The sequence below is a fragment of the Ammospiza caudacuta genome, chromosome 17, assembly GCF_027887145.1.
Source record: "Ammospiza caudacuta isolate bAmmCau1 chromosome 17, bAmmCau1.pri, whole genome shotgun sequence".
In the NCBI taxonomy this organism is placed as follows: domain Eukaryota; kingdom Metazoa; phylum Chordata; class Aves; order Passeriformes; family Passerellidae; genus Ammospiza; species Ammospiza caudacuta.
Genome location: NC_080609.1, coordinates 15158309 through 15176396, shown reverse-complemented (window position 1 = coordinate 15176396; position 18088 = coordinate 15158309). Strand labels below are relative to the sequence as shown.

At 59.7% G+C, this 18088-nt stretch overlaps 1 protein-coding gene across 1 annotated transcript in view; it reads right to left on the bottom strand.

Moving 5' to 3' along the window:
* The window catches only part of RAI1 (retinoic acid induced 1), a 37560-nt gene that overhangs the window by 614 nt on the left and 18858 nt on the right, over window positions 1-18088 (bottom strand). The window contains exons 2-4 of the mRNA XM_058816144.1: window positions 1482-7095; window positions 386-479; window positions 39-88 (exon numbers count right to left, since the gene is read on the bottom strand). Coding sequence (XP_058672127.1) covers window positions 39-88; window positions 386-479; window positions 1482-7079 — 5742 coding nt within the window. The 5' untranslated portion in view covers window positions 7080-7095. The remainder of the gene's footprint in view (window positions 1-38; window positions 89-385; window positions 480-1481; window positions 7096-18088) is intronic.

Genomic DNA, 18088 nt, shown 5'->3' with positions numbered 1-18088 from the left:
GAGCATTGTAGGGGGGTGCACAGGGGCCTCTGGCTTACCTTATGTTTGGGACATCTCAGAGAGAAGCTCTCCTCAGTTAATAAGCAGCCTGCGAGGAGAGGACAGGATGTGTCAGGGGGACAGCCTGCACAGCGAGGCAGCTGCCCCTGAGTGGGGGGAATGCAGTGTGCCCCCAGCCCACAGCCACCCACCAGCCACAGCATTTGTGTGAAGGGCTCAGCTGAGGCCAGCCAAGCTTGTGACACCTGCTAGTGCGGCCAGCACAGTGGGCATCACCCGGGCAAGCCAGCGAGCCACAAGCCCCTGCCCCTGGAGCAATGGGCCCCACACTGAGGTGGGTCAGAGTGCCCAGGACCCTGAGCCCCATCCCTGTGGCCAGGCTCACCTGTGTCGATGGCACACGCGTAGTGGTAGGTGTGGGGACACCCCTTCTGGCAGCAGCCCACGGTGGCTCCTGCTTGCTGGCAGCTCGAGCACTTCTGAACACGCACCCGGGAATTCGGAGCGGGGAAAGAGAGATGTGGAGAGACAGAGAGACCCTGTCAAAGCCCAGCACAGAAGAAGAGAACCACGACAGCCCCAGCAGCGAGGGCAACACGGGTGTGTCCCTGATCGTCTCCAGCCCCTCCTTGCAACATCCTTCCTCCCGTGCCAGCGCACTGAGAACCACACCATGCCTGTTACTGGCTCTGTGGTGAGGGCAGCAGCCTCCAGACAGCCATGAAATGAGCACGCAGGCTTGGGAATACAGCCAGCCCTCAAACCTGGAACTGCGGGACTTGCTGGAAACCCCCTGCCCAGCCTCTGATCCCTTCCTCTCCCCAGCACTAAAAATTCACGTCACAGAATCCCAGGATGGTGTGGAAGGGACCTGAAAAAAACATCTCATTCCAGCCCCCTCCCACAGGCAGGAATACTTTCCACTAGAACAGGTTGCTCCAATCCCCATCCAGCTCTGAACACTTCCAGGAATAGCCAGCCACAATTCCTCATCCCCTTCAGCAACCTCCCTACTCTGCTCACACCTTGCTCCAACCACTGAGGGAGAGGAGCAGGGCAGGGTCATCCCCTCCCTCCAGCTCCCCTTCCCCTGCTGCCCATCACGGTGGCACCAGGTTTGTTGTGCCCATGTTCATCTCCCACCCTGTGGCATCTGTCCTGCTCTGAGCCACCCTGTGCAACACACAGCTGGGCCAGGGGACGCGACAATACCAGGGGGGCCAAACATAACCTTTTGCCTTCCTAAAACATAAACTGCAGGTTATTTCTGTGCCTAAAAGGGAGAGTTCAGGTGCTATCAGAGACGCAGCAGCACAAATCTCGTAGGGACCCAGCAGAGCTCAGGGTGCTGAGCCCCTGCCCCGCTCTCCCAGGGCAAATCTATGGATTTCCATCCCTCCCGGAGGCGCTGACACGGCAATGGCGTTGGCTGAAGGAGGCCAGCAGAAGATGCCGCCTGGGGCGTGCGGCCGAGCTCTTACCAGGTCGGCAGCCGCCTTGACAGCCTCCTGCAGCCCATAGAGCTTCCCTGCCACCAGGAAAACCCCAGCGGTCCATACGGCACAGGCCTCGTGCAGCCAGTGCTCCTGCGTGTCGCCCGCCGGCTCCTGCGGCGGCGACTCGGCCTTGTGACATTCGTGCCGCCGGGGCTTTTCGGCCGCCTCCTCGCCCTCTGTCCTCTCGTCACAGCAGTAGCAGCTCTGCAGCCGACGGAACATGCCCCGCGGGCTGGAGCGCAGCGAGCTCTGCTTGGCCGCCTCGGCGGCCGCCTCGGGCCGCGCCGCCTTCCCGCAGCCGCCCTCAGTCCCGCGGGGCGCCCGCTCGGCCGCGGCGGGCACGGCGGAGTCCTCGCCCGGCGCCTCCGCCCGCGCCTTCTCCTTCAGCCGGGATTTCTTCTTGGGCAGGCAGTCCTCGGGGTAGTAGGGCCCGCAGAGGTCCCCCAGGTCCTTGTAGTTGGCGGGGTTGCGGCAGAGGCAGCAGACCAGGCACGCGGCGCTCAGCGCCTTCGACACCACCGGCCCCATGTGCATGGTGGAGGAGGCGGGCAGGGCCGCCCGCGGACGCGGCGCCGGCCCGGCCGGTCCCCGCTGCAGCCGCGCTTCGTCGCCGGGCGAGTTGACGACGGTGCAGGTGGTGGAGAACTCTCCGCGCCGCTCCACGCGGACGTAGGGAGCGAAGGGCGGGGCGCGGCTGTCCGCCCGCAGCCGCTTGCAGGAGATGTACTTAAGGCGGATCTCGGGCTCGGCGGGGTGCAGCAGCGGGGCCTGCTGGGGCTGCCGCCGCCGCTTCCCGCGGCTCTTGCACCGCGCCGGCACCGCCTTGGCCTTGCCGTGGCCCAGGCGCTTCCGCTGCCGCTTGGAGTAGCCGTTGTAGTTGGAGTGGTTGGCCCGCGGCTTCGGGCCCCGCGCCGGCCCGGCGGAGGAGCGGCCCTCGGCAGGGCTATCGCTGCTCCCCGCCTCTTTCTCCTCAGTCTTTGGTTTCTTCTCCCGAGGCGCCTCCTCCGCACCGCCCGAGCCGGCTGCACGCTCCCGGGGCAGTGCTGGTGGCAGTGCAGGGCTCAGGGGCGCCTTGGCCATGCCCAGCGCTGCTGCTTTGCCCTTGCGGTTCCTCTTCTTGGGATGCAGCCCCAGGTTCTTGGCGACCATGCTGGGGTTGGGCTGGGTGCCCGGCGTTGACCCACAAGCCTCCCCCTGGCAGCCGTCATGGGGCAGCTTCTTCCCACCACCCGGCTTCCCCTTTGGTGCTCGGCCATTGGGGTTCCGGCAGAGCGGCTCAGCCACGGGCATGGAGGGCACTTTCTGTGCTGCTCCCAGCTTGGGCAGCCTGGCATCGCCCAGTGCCACGGCCACCCCACTGTGCTTCACCAGCCGCTCCCGCTCCACCCCAGCCGGGCTCAGGGAGGAGCCATAGGCAGCTACTGTGGCTGCCACTGCTGTGGCTGCTGGTTTGCAGGTGAACTTCTTCAGGTTGGGTGAGGTGATCTTCTGGACGATGGCCTCCAGCTTGAGGCCGCGGCCCTTGCGGGGAGGCAGCACTTTGGTCTTGGTGGCCTCCTGGAAGGCCGCCCGGGAGGTGATCTTGATGCAGACATCAGGGGCCTCCTTTGGCAGGGGGGGCTTTGGGATGGCTTCGCCAGAGCTCTTGGGGGGCAGCTTGGCTTTCACCTTCTTGGCCACCGGCATCTTCTTGAAGAGGCTGGGGGGACCTTCTGGCTTCTCCTCCTTCACGCCACCGCTGTTGCTCCGCAGGACCAGGTTCCTCTTCTTGGTGGGGATGGGGGAGATGAAGGTGGACTTCCTCTTCAGGGAGTGCAGCGGCCGCTCCGACATCTTGCCCCCCACGCCTGGCCCTGCTTTGGGCAGCTTCATCCGGGCACCCACCTTGCCCTCCTTGTGGGGGCTGCCCGGTGCTGGCAGCTTGAAGGCAGGTGGGAGGTGGTTGTTGGATATGAGCTTTTTGGGCGCCTTGCAGTTCTTCAGCCGGACATCAGCTGCCCGCTTGCCCCTCTGCCGCTTGGTGTAGAAAACCTCCTGTGTCTTCGTGCGGGAGCGCAGGATCATCGACCTCTGGTCCCTCTCCCCGGCTTCCACCGCATCCCCCTCCAGCGGTGTCGGCCCTGCCACCTCCTCTGCTGCCACCAAGCCGGGCACCAGCAGGGTGGCATCGCTGGCGTTTTGGACCACCCTGGGGGCGGGCCGGCTGTTGCGCTTCCTAGTTTTGAAAGCCACCCTCTGCTTCACGCCGCAGCCGGGCTTCTTCCCCAGCTTCTCCTGGTGCGCGGGGGCCTTCAGTCCCTCCAGCGGGGCAGGGGCGCGGGGCTCGGCCAGGGCGGTGAAGGAGCGGGTGCACATGCGTGCCGGCAGCCCCTCGGCTGGGAACCGGGGCGTTTGGCTCTGGGCGCTCTTGCTCGGTACCTCCGTCTGTCCGTCTGGCCCCAGGCAGACGCCGGCCACGCTGCTGGCTGCTGGCAGCTCATCGAAGGGACTCAGCACGGCGCTGCCAGAGCCATCCCCCTCCGGCAGCCGGCAGTGGACCCTCTTGTTGCGGAGGCTCTTGCCCCGTGAGACAGGCTCCATCTTCCCTAGCACGTTTTCGGGCGTGAGTTGCTGCTTCACCATGACCGATGAGGCGGATTCAGCATCGGCCGCCTCCAGGTGGGATGTCTCCCCTCCACCATTCTCCTCCTCAGGCTGGATGTGGGGCAGGGAGGATTTGAACCAGCTTTTCACCTTGGTCTCCGTGCCCACAGCGGGGCCCAGCAGGATGACAGACTGGCCAGAGAGGCGTGGGGTGGGAGCTAAGCTCTCCTTCTCCACGGTGCTGACGGTCTCCTCGGCAGACACAGGCACCTCGCTGGAGGACAGCACGGCCGGCATCTCCGGGGGCTTGGGTGGTGAGGCATCGTACGTCACTGACTTCTGCTCCGAGCCAGCCAGCTCACAGAGTGAGGAGTACTCCTCTGCCTCCAGGTCTGACTCCTTCAGATCCGGCGAGGAGATGATGGGGATCTCACTAAAGTCCCCAGCTGAGCAGCAGTGCCGGGTGTCCTGCAGCCACCTCTCACTGTCTGCCTTTGTTGCTTCATCGTAGGTCAGTGTCTCCTCCTCCTCCTCCATCACCTGCTGGCCAAAGTCCTGGACCGGCTCACTCTTGGCTGGCTGCTCTCCATCGCACAGGTCCAAGCCGCAGGCGTTTTTTTTCTCCTTGCAGGAGCTCACCAGTTTGCTGGGGAACAAGCCCTTGGGGAGGTCGGTGGCCTGGAGATCCTTCCACCGCAGGCAGGCCTCGCCCAGGCTCTCCTCCGGCCACTCGAAATGCTCCATGGCATTCTCGGACGCCACCGAGTTGGCGGTGGTATTTGAGTAGCAGCTGTAGCCGGTGGCTCCTGCACTGGACGTCGCTGCCGGGATGCTGGGCTTGGAATTGAAGGCCAGTGGGGCAGTGTCCTTCAGCACATCCTTGCTTTCAGTGGCTGTGAACTCCACCTGGGGACCCTCATACACCTCCTCACTAAAGTCCTTCCCTGTGCTGGCCCCTGAAGCTTTGTCCAGCTTGAGGGGCTCGGTGAGCGTGCTGGAGTCACCCTGGCTGGGCCAGGCACCTTTCACCATGGAGTCCAGGCTGGGCCGGTGGTTCTCCATCTGGAAGGGGGACTTGGTGGTCTCCTTGCCCAGCATGGGCAAGTTGGCCCAGGCTTTGTCTGCCTTCTCATTGATGGCATCCTGCAGGACGATGATCTCAGAAGCCAGCTCCTCCTGGGACAGGGCGCTGAGGAGCAGTCGGGGGCAGTCCCGTTCATTGCTCACATACTTGGTGAAGGTCTCCAGGGGCAGGGTGGCGTGGATACTCTGGAAAGAGTCATCTGATTTGGTGGACATGTCATCTGGGGAGGTCACAGAGCAAGTGGATACTGACTCAGGCTTTGCCTTGGAGTTGCTGTTGACGCGGGCAGGGCTGCGGTTCTGGTTGCAGTACAGGAAACTCCTCTCCAGCTGGTCCTCTGACCCACTGAGATAGTCAGTGTCCTGTGTCTCAGCGTGGACAGACTGGGGGGTGCTCAGTGGGTCAGACAGGGGGGTCCCCACCTGCTCTGCCGAGTAGGTGCTGCTCTCAGGACTGCAGTGCTGCCCCTTAAGCTGCTCGGGGGTCCTCGCTGGGGTCTTGATGCCCTTTTTCTGGGGCACAGCTGTTTTGGAGAGCAGCAGCTGCTGGACAGTGTTAGAAATGTTCTCCACCTGCGAGGTGAGTGCTGTCAGGCTCTGCAGGCTCAGGTCTGACAGCAGGTTTTCGGGCAGCTTCTCCTTCTGCAAGTTTTTGCAGTTCCCAGATTGAGTGTCGGGGCTCGTCCCGTCAGTGGGAGAAGGGTTCAGCAGCGGCATGAAATGGCTGTGGTCAGCAATGCCGGCCGGGAAGGCACCAGCACTCAGGGGCTGCTGGCTGTATTGGAAGTTCTCCAGGTTGGGCATCAGCGGGGAGGGAGTGGAGCTGTAGGACGGGGACCTGCCGACGGAGCGAGCCGGCGAGTGGCTGGCGCTGGGGCTGAAGGTCTGGTAGTACTGCTCCGGCGTCCGCACGGGCGGCGCGTCGCCCTGGCAGTAGGTCTGGCCTGGCTGGTTGTAATGTTGGTACTTGGCCAGGTTTTGGTAGTGGAGGGTCTCTGAGGCGTGGTGCCGCCCCTGCATGGGCTGTGGTGGCTGCGGGGGCTGTGGTGGCTGCGGGGGCTGTGGTGGTGGTGGCGGCTGCGGGGGCTGCGGTGGCGGCTGCGGGGGCTGCTCGTAGCCAATGCGGTTGGGCTGGTAGCCGTGCAGGTTGGGCACACGGGGGCCAGGGGCCAGGCTGGCAGCGCTGCCCAGGGGCCGCTCCAGCGGCGGCTGCCCCGAGGGCGCCGTGCAGCTCTTGTAGGAGTGTGCCGGCTGGCTGCCCCCCGGCACCGAGGAGTAGGTGGAGGAGGCAGGGAAGGACTGGGAGTGTTGCCCGAAGTGAGGGCTCTGTGAGAAGGGCATGGGTGAGGAGACATCGTTGGGCAGTTTCTGCCGCTGCAGCTTGGGGTAGGGGAGTGCGGGCGGCTGCTGCTGCTGCTGTTGCTGCTGCTGCTGCTGCGGCTGCTGCTGGAAGTGAGTCCGGAAGGGCAGCGAGGCGGCTGCCGGCTCGTGGTACGGCCGCCCGCCCGCCAACGCCACTGTCTTCTTCATCAGGTTGTCCTCATACTTGGCCACACCGCCGGGCAGTGCCTGTGGCTGGCCTCCCCACGCCTGCAGGCTCTCGTCCCCGGAATACCGGGCCGGATAAGGGCTGTTCTCCTGCACGGTGTAATTGGAAAAGGCCGGCCTGCCCTGCAGCTGCTGCCCCGCTAATTGCTTGTTTCCCCGGTGGTATTTCTCCACGGCGCTGTTCTCATAGCCCGCGTACGGCAGCTGCTGCTGACTGTAGTACTCCTTCGCCACCAGCCTCTGCCGCTCGCAGTTCGGCCCTGCCTGACTTTGATGCCTGTAATTCTCCAGGCGTGATGTATCTTGTGAAGTCGGCTGGTAGCTCTGCTGGTTGCCATGGAAACCACACCTTTCTCGAAAGGACTGCATGGCGCGGGCTCGTTATCTGCGAAGAGAGAGAGGCGAGAATTCAAATGAAGCGTCGCCACCGCGGTGGGCCAGGGTCCGAGAGGGCCAGTGTCACCTGCACCATGGGGACATCCCTGCCTCGCCTCACCTCAGCTGCTGGGCATTACCCCACTGGGGATCGACTCACAGCCACCCCGGAACACAGCACGTGATGCTGCATCACCTCTCACTGCCCTGCATTGTCTGGCATCACCCCGTGGTGCGCTGAATTGCCTGCATGGCCTTGTGTTGCTCTTCAGCACCTCAGCTCGTGTTTCACCTCCCTGCATCTTGTTGCCTTGCATCACCCCGAATTGCATCGCCCTGATTTGCCCTGCATTGCATCGCCTCACACTACCTACCCTTGCTCCACGTTGCCTTGCCTTTCATCACCCTGATTTGCATCGCCCTGCATCACATTGCTTTGCCTCATCCTGCACCGCATCACTTTCCATTCTGACTCCCTGCACTGTGTTGCCTTGCATTGCATCGCCCTGAACTGCATTGCCCTGCATCCTCCTCCTGCCTCACCTCACATCACCCTGCACCACATCCCCCTGCATTGTGCTGCCCTGCATTGCATTGTCCTGCATCTCATTGCCCTGTATTCCATCCCTGTGCACTGCACCGCCCGGGATGGCAGCAGCTGGCTCTGTGTCACCTCTCATCACTCTGCATCGTGCTCTGTCGCCCTGCATCACACTGCCAGGCGCTGCATCCCCACCTTGCAGCGTCCTGCATCCTCCTCTATCCCCTCTCCCTGCATCACAGCACGGTGCCCATGCCCAGGAGGGTGCTGGGCTCTGCTTGCCTCCTCCCCGCCTGCAGTGGGCTCAGCCACCCTCCTGCCCCTGCTGCTGAAGCTGCCCATCCCTGCTGCCCACCCCTCCCTCCCTCCCTGCTCACCTGCAGCAGTGACCCCCACACGGTGCCGGGGTCCCTCTGCTTTGTGTTTCACACATCCACCACCCCTCACATCCGCAAATCACTACCGCCCTTCTCACACGCCTCCCCAGGGATGCCGGGATCCTGCGAGCGCCTCTGCACACCCCTCTTATCGCCATTCTTTTTAATTATTGGGCTAATTACTGGAAGCAGCAGCGCGGAGGGCCAGAACCGCAGGCTCTGCTGCAAAAAAAAGTCATTTCAACTTGCAGGCTGTGCCCGTCTCTGCCGGCTGCCGCCTCCCGCAGCCCCCCCGGCCCCGGCGATGCCCCTGCCCCGGCGCGATGCCATCTGGAAGCTGTCTGCTCCCGCCGGCAGCCGTCATTACCGAGCCTCGCCACCGGCGTCATTAAAGCTCCCCATTTCCTCAGCCCGCTTGCTCCGGGAGCAGGGACACACCTGGGGCACCGGTTTGATCTCTCAAGGCAGTCAAGTGGCTTGTGGGGGCTAATGAAGGGCTAGGTGGCAGGGGGATGCATGCTGCCTGTCCCCAGTGCCCGTGGGTTGAAGGTACTGGGGTGGATGCAAGCCTGGATGAGGTAGGGATTTGTCAGCCTCGGTTAGGGCAGCCCCAGGGGTTTGTGGCTGGCCAGGGACATCCTCAGTGCTGCTCCCTCGGCAGTGACACAGTGGTGACACCAGTGCTGTCCCCTCAGCAAGGCAATGAGTGTAACAAGAGGAGAGCATAGGTGCTGGCAGTGTCTATCTGAGCCCATCCCAGCTCCTGCCACACTTCCCTGTGGTGCCAGGCAGCCCTGAGCCAGGACACAGATTCGTGTGTGTCCCCACAGGTTCCTCCATCACCCTCATGCCATGGCCACAATATGCCAAACACCACACGGTCCCTTTGCTGGCAGCTCTGCCACAGCCACATAAACCACTGCTGGATTGACAGGCCCCAGCTCAGCCCTTTTCCTTGCAGCACCCACCAGTAACACCTCAGCACCTTTTTGGGGTCTACACACACACATGGGGCTTTATTTAATTCTATTTCCACAAGCACCAGCTGCTCAGGCACGCACCAATCACACAGTGGAGTCCCCAGGCTCAGCGCCACCCACACCAGCCCAGCACCCCATCCCTCCCTGCTCCCCATCCCCTTTTGGGATGTTTTCCATGTCACTGCCACAAATTGCAGCTGCATCTTGCAGGCTCTGCGGGCAACTGGATGCAGCTAAAGCCTAAATTCCAGGGAAAAGATGGGTCCAAAAAATCTGGAAAGCTGGCACAAAAGCCCCTACCACAGCATGGTATCCTGTGCCAGTGCTGCTGGAACAAAGGCAGGAAAATCAAAGCCAGGCTGTGGGGCAGCCCTGGGCTGTGGTGGGAGAATTAATGGGAGCAAAGAGCCCTTCATGCTGTGTGGGAGTGGGTTTGAAAAATGAAATCGGCTTGAGAAGACCCTGGGCTGAAGCTTTAGGGGGAGCTTTTCTCCCCTTTCTCCTTTATTATTAATTATCGTGATTAATTAATTATTATTATTAATTAATTGTTGTTAATTTTCCAGACAGCTGTGACAATGTTGGGATGAGCAGAAGTGCACGGTGCGAGGGGAAGGATCAGTCACCGGCACACAGAGGTGGGGATGCACAGAGGGAACGTGTTGTGAAATCCCACCAGGGATCCCCAGAGCCACGGTGCCATGTCCCTGTGGGGCACCAGGCTGTCCCTGGGAGGGGACACTCTCATCACCAGCAGCACCCAGAGCTGTTGGCAGTGTCAGAGGCCAGCTCTGCTCTCGGATGTGCCACGGCGTTGCTGGGGAAGGGCCGTGCCAGATGTTGTGCCTGATGCGGGCTGTTTCCCGGCAAAGCTCTAATGGCATCAAATCAAGCTGTCGACAGCAGGGAGGTTACAGCCTTCCCCCGGAGAGGGAGGTGGCTGTGGCTGGCCCCAGGGGCCCTGCCCACTCACTGTCCCTGCCACGTCCCTGCTGGATGTGCTCTCCTGACCCTGAAGAAGTTTCCAGACACTGCCTGTGAGATGGGAATCGATACAGGGCTGTTGGTGCATGGCTGCAGCTGGACCTGCCCTTGGCAAAGCCGTGATGTGGCCAGGGTTCCTGGGAAGGGAGGGGACAGGGACTTGGGGCCACCAGGGTGACCAGCACAGGCACAACCCTGTCCCTGGAACAAAAGGAGCAGCTCTCACTGCTGGCTACAGCCAGAGCATCCTGTGCCCTTGGTCCCAGGGGAGCACAGACAGGCCAGCACAGCTTGTGTCACTCATGGGGGACACACAAGGACCTGATGCACCTCCCTGATGGGCCAGGGTATGACCTGGGGCCATGATGGGGGCTGGATTTCATGTTGTCTTCCTTCCTTCCTTCCTTCCTTCCTTCCTTCCTTCCTTCCTTCCTTCCTTCCTTCCTTCCTTCCTTCCTTCCTTCCTTCCTTCCTTCCTTCCTTCCTTCCTTCCTTCCTTCCTTCCTTCCTTCCTTCCTTCCTTCCTTCCTTCCTTCCTTCCTTCCTTCCTTCCTTCCTCTCCTTCCTCTCCTTCCTCTCCTTCCTCTCCTTCCTCTCCTTCCTCTCCTTCCTCTCCTTCCTCTCCTTCCTCTCCTTCCTCTCCTTCCTCTCCTTCCTCTCCTTCCTCTCCTTCCTCTCCTTCCTCTCCTTCCTCTCCTTCCTCTCCTTCCTCTCCTTCCTCTCCTTCCTCTCCTTCCTCTCCTTCCTCTCCTTCCTCTCCTTCCCCTTTCCTCCCCTTCCTCCTGCCTGGCAGGGCCATGGCACGGCCGGATCCGGAGCCCTCTGAAGGCAGCCCAGGACTGCCATGGATGTCAGGGACCCTCGGTAAGCACCCAAGCCCCCCAGCCCCTCAGCCCCATGGGGCACAAGGGTTGCCCGTGTCCCTGCACGCTGGCCTCGCTCCCTTCCCAGCTGCTGCTCATCCCGCGGGGGCTGATCCAGCCCTGCTGCTCCTCCGGCTGCTCCATCAACAAGGACTCAGCGACTAAAAATAGCATCGCGCTCTCGCAGGGGGATGCTCCGCCATCAGAGCGCTGCTGGCACCGCGGACACCCCGCTCCCCACGCCGTTCCCCACCCCAAAACCCGCTCCCAACCCTGCCCCATAGCGTGAGGCGCTATCGGAGCTGGGAACGAAGCGATTGGACCCCCCCGGATCCCCCGGCAGCTCTCAGGGAGGGGAATAAGCGCCTATCGAGTAGCGTCAGCCCCGGATTTGTTTAATTGTGAGCTGGTGGAGTTTAAAGAAACCCTTTCTGGCTGGCTGCCACACCGCAAAGTGCTCCGGAGAATTTGATTATTAAGGGAGGAGAGAAAAGGGGAGGCTGCGGGCGGGGGGAGCCGGGGTGTGTGGGACAGACCAGGAAAGGGCATCCTGCCTCAGGAGCTGGGAATGAGAGGAACTGGAGGGATGGAAAACAGACAGACCCCCCTCGGCAGTGCACAGGGACCAGGGGGGCTCACCCGGGGTAGGGCAACCCCCCCCATGCAGCTGTGGAGCTGCTGATGCTCATCCCTGCACCCCAGAGACACCCCATTGCCAGGGCACCCGCTTCAATGCCCCTTCACTGAACCCCTTCAATGCACCCCCTCAATGCACCCCCTTACTGCACTGCCCCCTAATAAACCCCTTTAATGCACCCCAATAATGGTCCCCTCCCCAGTAAACGTCTTTAATTCATCCTCTCTCCAGTGCACCCCACCCTTATTGCACTGTCCCCCCGTGAACCCCTTTAATGCACCCCAATAATGGTCCCCGTTCCCAGTGAACCCCTTTAATGCACCCTCTTCCCAGTGCAGTCCCCCTTACTGCATTGTCCCCCAATAATGCCTTTAATGCACCCCAATAATGGTCCTGCTCCCCAATGAACCCCTTTAATTCACCCTCTCTCCAGTGCACCCCTTCAATGCACTCTTATTAGAGCACCCATGCCCCAGTGTACCCCAATAATGTGCTCTCCCCGCAGTGAACCCCTTCAATATCCCTCCCCAACCTCTCCCATCACCACCAGCATCTCCCCCCATGCCGGTGCTCCATCCCAGTGCAGGGACCGGGGGGTTTCGGTACCCCAGCCCCCCCCAGCCCCGCGTCCCGCCCCATTTCGGCGCTCAGCCGAGCGGAGCAGCTGTTCCCTGCACACTTCACTTGCCCGCAGATGATGATAAATGGAGCTGGGGCTGCGCCGCCCATTGCGTGGGGGTGGGCGGATGTGGGGAAGGAGGAGGAGGAGGAGGAGGAGGAGGAAGGATGGGGTCTCCATCTCCCGCAGCCCCCCCAGATCACGCTGCTCCTCCCATCCAGCTGCTGGGGAATTCCCTGGGCAGGTCCCCCCCTTTATCCAAACCTCCCAGGGGCTGGAAGCTGCCCAGGGAATTCCCATGGCAATGGGATGCATCCCCATCCCCATCCCCATCCCCATCCCCATCCCCATCCCCATCCCCATCCCCATCCCCATCCCCATCCCCATCCCCATCCCCATCCCCATCCCCAGATCAGTGTCGCATTTAAGGGCCACAGTCCTTCCCTGCTGCCCCCCCTCCCAGCCCTGCTCCTCCCCGGTGAGGAATTTTCCTTGGGAAAAAAAAAAAAAAAAATCCACCGCCTGCGAACCGCACTCATGACTCAACGTTTCTGCTGGCCCCGGTTCCTCCGGAGCTTGCCAGGGGAAGCCCGAGGCCGCCCCAACCTCATCCCCTCACATGGAAATCCGGCTCAGCCGCCAGCTCCAGCCTCTCTCCCCTCGGTTCTTCCTCCTTTATTTTGGGTCCTTGATGTCAGGCATGGGAGGTTTGCAGAGGGTTGGGCTGGGGAGGGTGATGGGAGGTTCTGGGAGTCACAGCAAAGTTGCTGGGTTTTGTGCTTTTTTTTTTTCTTGGTGGTGGAAAATGTCAGTTGGTAAGGAAGGATTTGAAAAGGAGTGGAGGGAAAAAAAAAGGGGGAATAAGAAGAAGAAAAAAAGGGAAAGAAAAAGGGGGAATAAGAAGAAAAAAAGGGAGAAAAAAGAAGGAAAAATTAGGAAAAGGAAAATAAAAAAGAAAAAAGAGAAAAAGAAAGAAGAACACAGAGAAAAGAATGAGAGAAAAGGAGAAAGAAAAACAAAAAAGGTATAAAAAGAAAAAAAAAAAAAGGAAAAAAGAAGGGGAAAAAAAAGGCTGGATGCTCACAGCAAAACAGCTGCTCAGCCTGAGCCTTCCTGAGCAAATTCCCTCTCCGGAGGTGAACCATGCTCCACTCCAGAGCAAAATTCATGGCCGGATGTACCATGGAGTGAGGCTCCACATGATCCCCAGCCAGCAGCTGGACATCGACCTTGGGGCTCTGAGGGGAAGGAAAACCAACCCTGCAGGAGGCTGGAACACAGCTGAGGTTAGGAGGGATCCAGCAGTCCCAGTCTCCAAACCCAGATCCTGCTGCAGACCTGCCTGGAGCTGTCAGCACAATGGTGCCAGGGCACCAATGGGCACAACCTGGCCGTGGGATTGTTGCCACCACCGTGGTGACCTTCAGCCAACCCTCCAGCCTCACCCCAAGTGAGCAGCACAGGGCAGTGTGACAGCCTGGCCACTTCTCCACACATGCTCATGGTTTTTTTTTTCTTTACTCATTTTCTGCTTGACAGCTTGGGATCCTTCTTCCTTCCTCCCTCCCCTCCTGCTCTCAGCCTGACTCACTTCAATTCCAATAATAATTAGCCATTCCAATCATTACTGTGACTGCTAATATTAACCCTCCCTTCTTCTCCCACATCCTGTTTGTCCCCTGCCTCAGTTTCCCCTTGAGGCAGGACAGGAGCTCCATCCCTGCCAGGAAAGGCAGGGAGCAGATGCCATGCCCTTGGCACCCTCCTCTGCCATGCTGATGCCCCAAGGGGTTCATGCTGCTTCCAGCAAAAATAAAAGCAAATAAAAGCTCTCCCAAGTATGGAAGAGGGAAAGGATCCTCATCCCAGTCCTGGATCTGGCCTGCATCTCGTGAGCTGGTTGCTCATGGATGTAGTTGGATGCATAAGGCTGCAGGCCCTGGGAAATGTGACAGGGATGGCTCGTGGTCCCCTGGCACCTGCTGGCCCAGCAAACCCACACCAAACCTGGTGGCAGAACCTGGCACCCACCCAGCAGCCTGGAACTGGAAAATCCACTGGGTTGGAAGCAGGACCACTCTCTAGCTGTGCCTCAGTTTCCCCACTGCAGAGAGGTCCAGGTTTGTGCTGGGGTCCAGTGCTGGTGCTGGGAAGTGCCAGCCCTGGATCAGGGGAATGGAGCAGACTCATGTCCCAGCCCCAGCCCCAGGGTGTGGGTACTCCCCAGTGGGTCTCCCCATCCCCAGCAGAACTGGATGTCATCCCAAAGGATGACGGGTGCCCGTCACCCCCAGGACATTCTCAGCTCTTCTGAATGTGCCACTGGGTCCAGCCCCTCTGGCTCATCCCTGGTTTTTTATCAGGAAAATTCAGCAAATTCACACTGCCACATCCAAAACCAGGAGGCCTCAGCTGCTGTGGGATGGTGGCTGACAGCAAAGGACAGACCCTGGCACCATCCCAGGCCTTCTCCCCATCCCAAACTCTCTCCCTCCAGGAGAAGATGGGGCTTTGTCCCAGCGTCCCCACCACGCTGGGCACATGGGACATTTATGGCTGTGTTTCAGATGAGTGCTATTCAATTATCACTGGTGATCCCAGAGAGGTCCTTGGTGACTCCACTGGTGATCCCTGTCTCACTGAGACCCCCTCACTGGGATTCACCGTTATGGGGGGCATCCCCTGCCCCCCTTTTGCCTTCCTGTGGCAACTCCCGCCTCCACTTTTGGGGCAGCCAATCTCATCACCCAGCCACCAGCAGCTCCCCACTGCCACCACCTCCTCTGTGAGGTGCTTCCAGGTACGGGCACCCCACAGCTGCCAGCTTTCAGCATCTGCTCCGTGCAGCGGAGCCAATCCCGGCTGCGCTGTGCCCTGAGCCGTCCCCCGCCGGCAGCAGACAGCTCGGTAATGGAGCGTAATGCTCCGGCACTCCCCTGAGTGACAGTGGCCAGCACCGGCTGTGTCCCCGCGCCTCAGCACCGCCTCCCCTGCCTGCCAGCGAGGGGATGAGCATCCCCCTGCCACCGGCAGGGCTGGGGGATGCAGAGTGGTCACCTGCTAGGGCGTGCTGAGCTGGAATCCCCCCGGGGAAAGGAAAAATGATAAGGACAAAACGGTGTTGAAAGAAATAAATCAAGTGAAAAAAAAAAAAAAAAAAAACACACATAAAAGAAAAGAAGGTTGAAAATAATAAATTGAGGTTTGATGCTGTGTGGTAAATTATTTCGGTATTATGTATTCCCCAGCTTCAAATCCTGAAGACAAATACTGGGGCAGGTGAAGTGGGAAGCAGATTTCCAAAGGCTTCTCCCGGCTCCAGGTTATTGACTCTGTCAATCACGGCGGGCGCCGTCCCCACCTCTGGCACCCCGCAAAATCGGCTCCTTTTGTTCCTGCTGAAAAACTGGGGGCGGGGGAAAAGGAGGGGAGAGGAATTTGGGGCAGGGAACTTCCAAAAGAGATGATTAAGGAGTTAATCTGCCTGAAATAGATAAGGAGCTTAGAGCTGCTGGTATTTGACTGTCCAAGTTTGGATTCAGCGTGTCTTAAACACTGGCTGGAATGTACTTAGATATGACCAAAGTACATGTCCCCCCGAGGAATTACCAGGTTGCCAATTAGATTTGCTTCCCAGATTCACTCAAAACCTTCACAGGCTTCTTCAGAGCAGGAAAATTGCTGCCTGTCCCTGAGGAGAGGCAGAGCAGCCGCTGCTGCCTGGCCCTGCAGCCAGCACAGCACAGCATGGCATGGCACGGCACCAGATCCCAGTGGGCAGCCACAGGATTTGCAGGAAGGTGGCACAGCCAGGATGATGGCAAGGAAGGGATGCCTGTGCCAGGGTATGGGGGCACCAGGCATGGCCTGGTGGGTGTTTCTGGGGGAATTTGGGTGGTTTTGGGTGCTTGGGGTGCTGGTGTGAGCCTTGCCATGGTCGTGGTGCTGGTGCAGTGGTGGGGCTCTCACCAGAGCAGGCTCAGCATTCCGTGGGGTTGCAGAGCCACAGCTCTCCCTACCTCCAACCAGGCTCACAGTGCTGCCATGCAGCCAAATCCAACCTAAAACACCCCAGCTTAACCTCCAGGCAGGGGACACAGCACAGAACAGAGCCATGATGGCTCGTGGGGAAGGCAAGCAAACACCAAAACGTGAACAAACCCTCTGGTGAACACCTGGCTCCTGATCCCTGAGGGCTCCTGGCACACCACAAACTCAGCACAACCCAATGCTCAGAGAAGTGAGAACCGCTGCCCATGCCAGGCTGAGGGTCACCACGCAGGGGCCACAACAACAATGAGCACCAGGACAAAGTGGAGGTAGAAGAGCAAACACCGACCCCTGCAAAAACCCTTCACTATCCATTTATTTTAACCACTCCATCCCCATCCTTGTTATTTATGGTGCTTCATAACATGATGGTGAAAGTAATGAAGTTTGGAGGGCTGCATGACCAACACAGAGGGAGGACCACAATGGGGGATCCCACCACCAGCTCCCACCTGCAGGCACCAAGTTCCTTTCTGATCCTGGGCTGTATTTATTAAATCTGAGCTTGGTTTCTGTGCTGGAATCCCAATCCCACTGAAGAGTGCTGGGAGTGGCAGCCAGTCTCACCAGGCTGGTGTCAGCACTGCTGGAGTGGCGGCGGCACTGTGATGGAAAGTTGCTGGAACATCAGCTTTGGATGCTGAGTCCTGGTAACAGTTGCTATGTGAAACATTCAGAGGTGGAATTTACTGTCACAGTTAATAATAGATGAAGGTTTTAGAATTTCTGATGCTTTACATTTTAAGCTGTTTGATTTATAATGTTTCAGAAAAGGGTGGAGGGGAGGCAGGAGATGAGCAGCAGCATGAGGTAAACAAAGCAAGTGGGGAGGTGGGCAAAAGGCTCCATCCATCCATCCATCCATCCATCCATCCATCCATCCATCCATCCATCCATCCACCATCCCCCTGCCCATTCCAGAGATGCACTGAGGTGGCCAACAGTGGGATGGGGTCTCCCCACCAACCACCAAAACCACTGAGCATCCTGGTGGAAAACCACGGCATGATTGGGACAGAGCCCCTCAATTCCACATCACACTTCATTGTGGGGTTTTTTTTGCCTGCCTCTCTTCTCCCTGCTTTCATTCTGGCGGGTTGCTGGGTTATTTACTTGCTGGCTCCTCTCTCCTCTCCTCTCTTGCAGGTGTATTTCAAGTAGCTCCGTAAATAGCAGCGCGCGGCGTGCCTGCGGCGGGGCGCGCGGGTCCTGCTGATTAGGAACGCGCTGCCAAAAAAAAGAAGGGTCTCAATTCCCTGCCAAGCAGTCACCCTGCTTCCACAAAGAGGTGCCAGTGTCCTGAGGGGATGCTCCCCCTGGATCCCGGGGGGCTGGTGTGTGCTGTGTCTGCTCCTTCCTGGGATGGAGCAGAGAGCACAGGTGCTGGGTGAAGAACCTCGGTGTCTCATGGTGTCCTTTGGTGTCCTCAGTGTCCCATTATGGGCAACAAAGCCCTGTGATGGCTTCAGCTCTGGCACACTCTTCCTGCTTCTTCCAAACGTTGGAGCATCCCAGCACCTCAGATGTGTGGTCAGGAGGATTTAATCCCAGCTCAGTAGGGCTTCAGGTCATGGCAGGAGGAGCAGAACGGGACTCCACACTTCCTCCGCCAGTGCTGGGCACGCAGTGACATCATGACAAAACTGGGGAATAGGATGGAAGAGAGGGGGTTCCCCTCTACTCCCCCAAACACAGTGCAGAGAGGAGGTACTCTGCAAAGCTGTTGGGAGGATGTGGTGACGAGCTTCCAACACGTGTAGACATTCCAGCCCTAACCAGCTCCATGGCTCCTGCCAAAGCCCTGAGTGCACACAGGGGCTGCCAGACCTCAGGAGGTGGCTGAGGTGCATCCCACACCACCAGCACCCTCCAGCCCCTCTGGAGCCCCTGTTTCCCCCAGGACTGGAGATTCCCAGGGGTCCTGGGCTGAGCTGCCCCATGATGTCTCAATC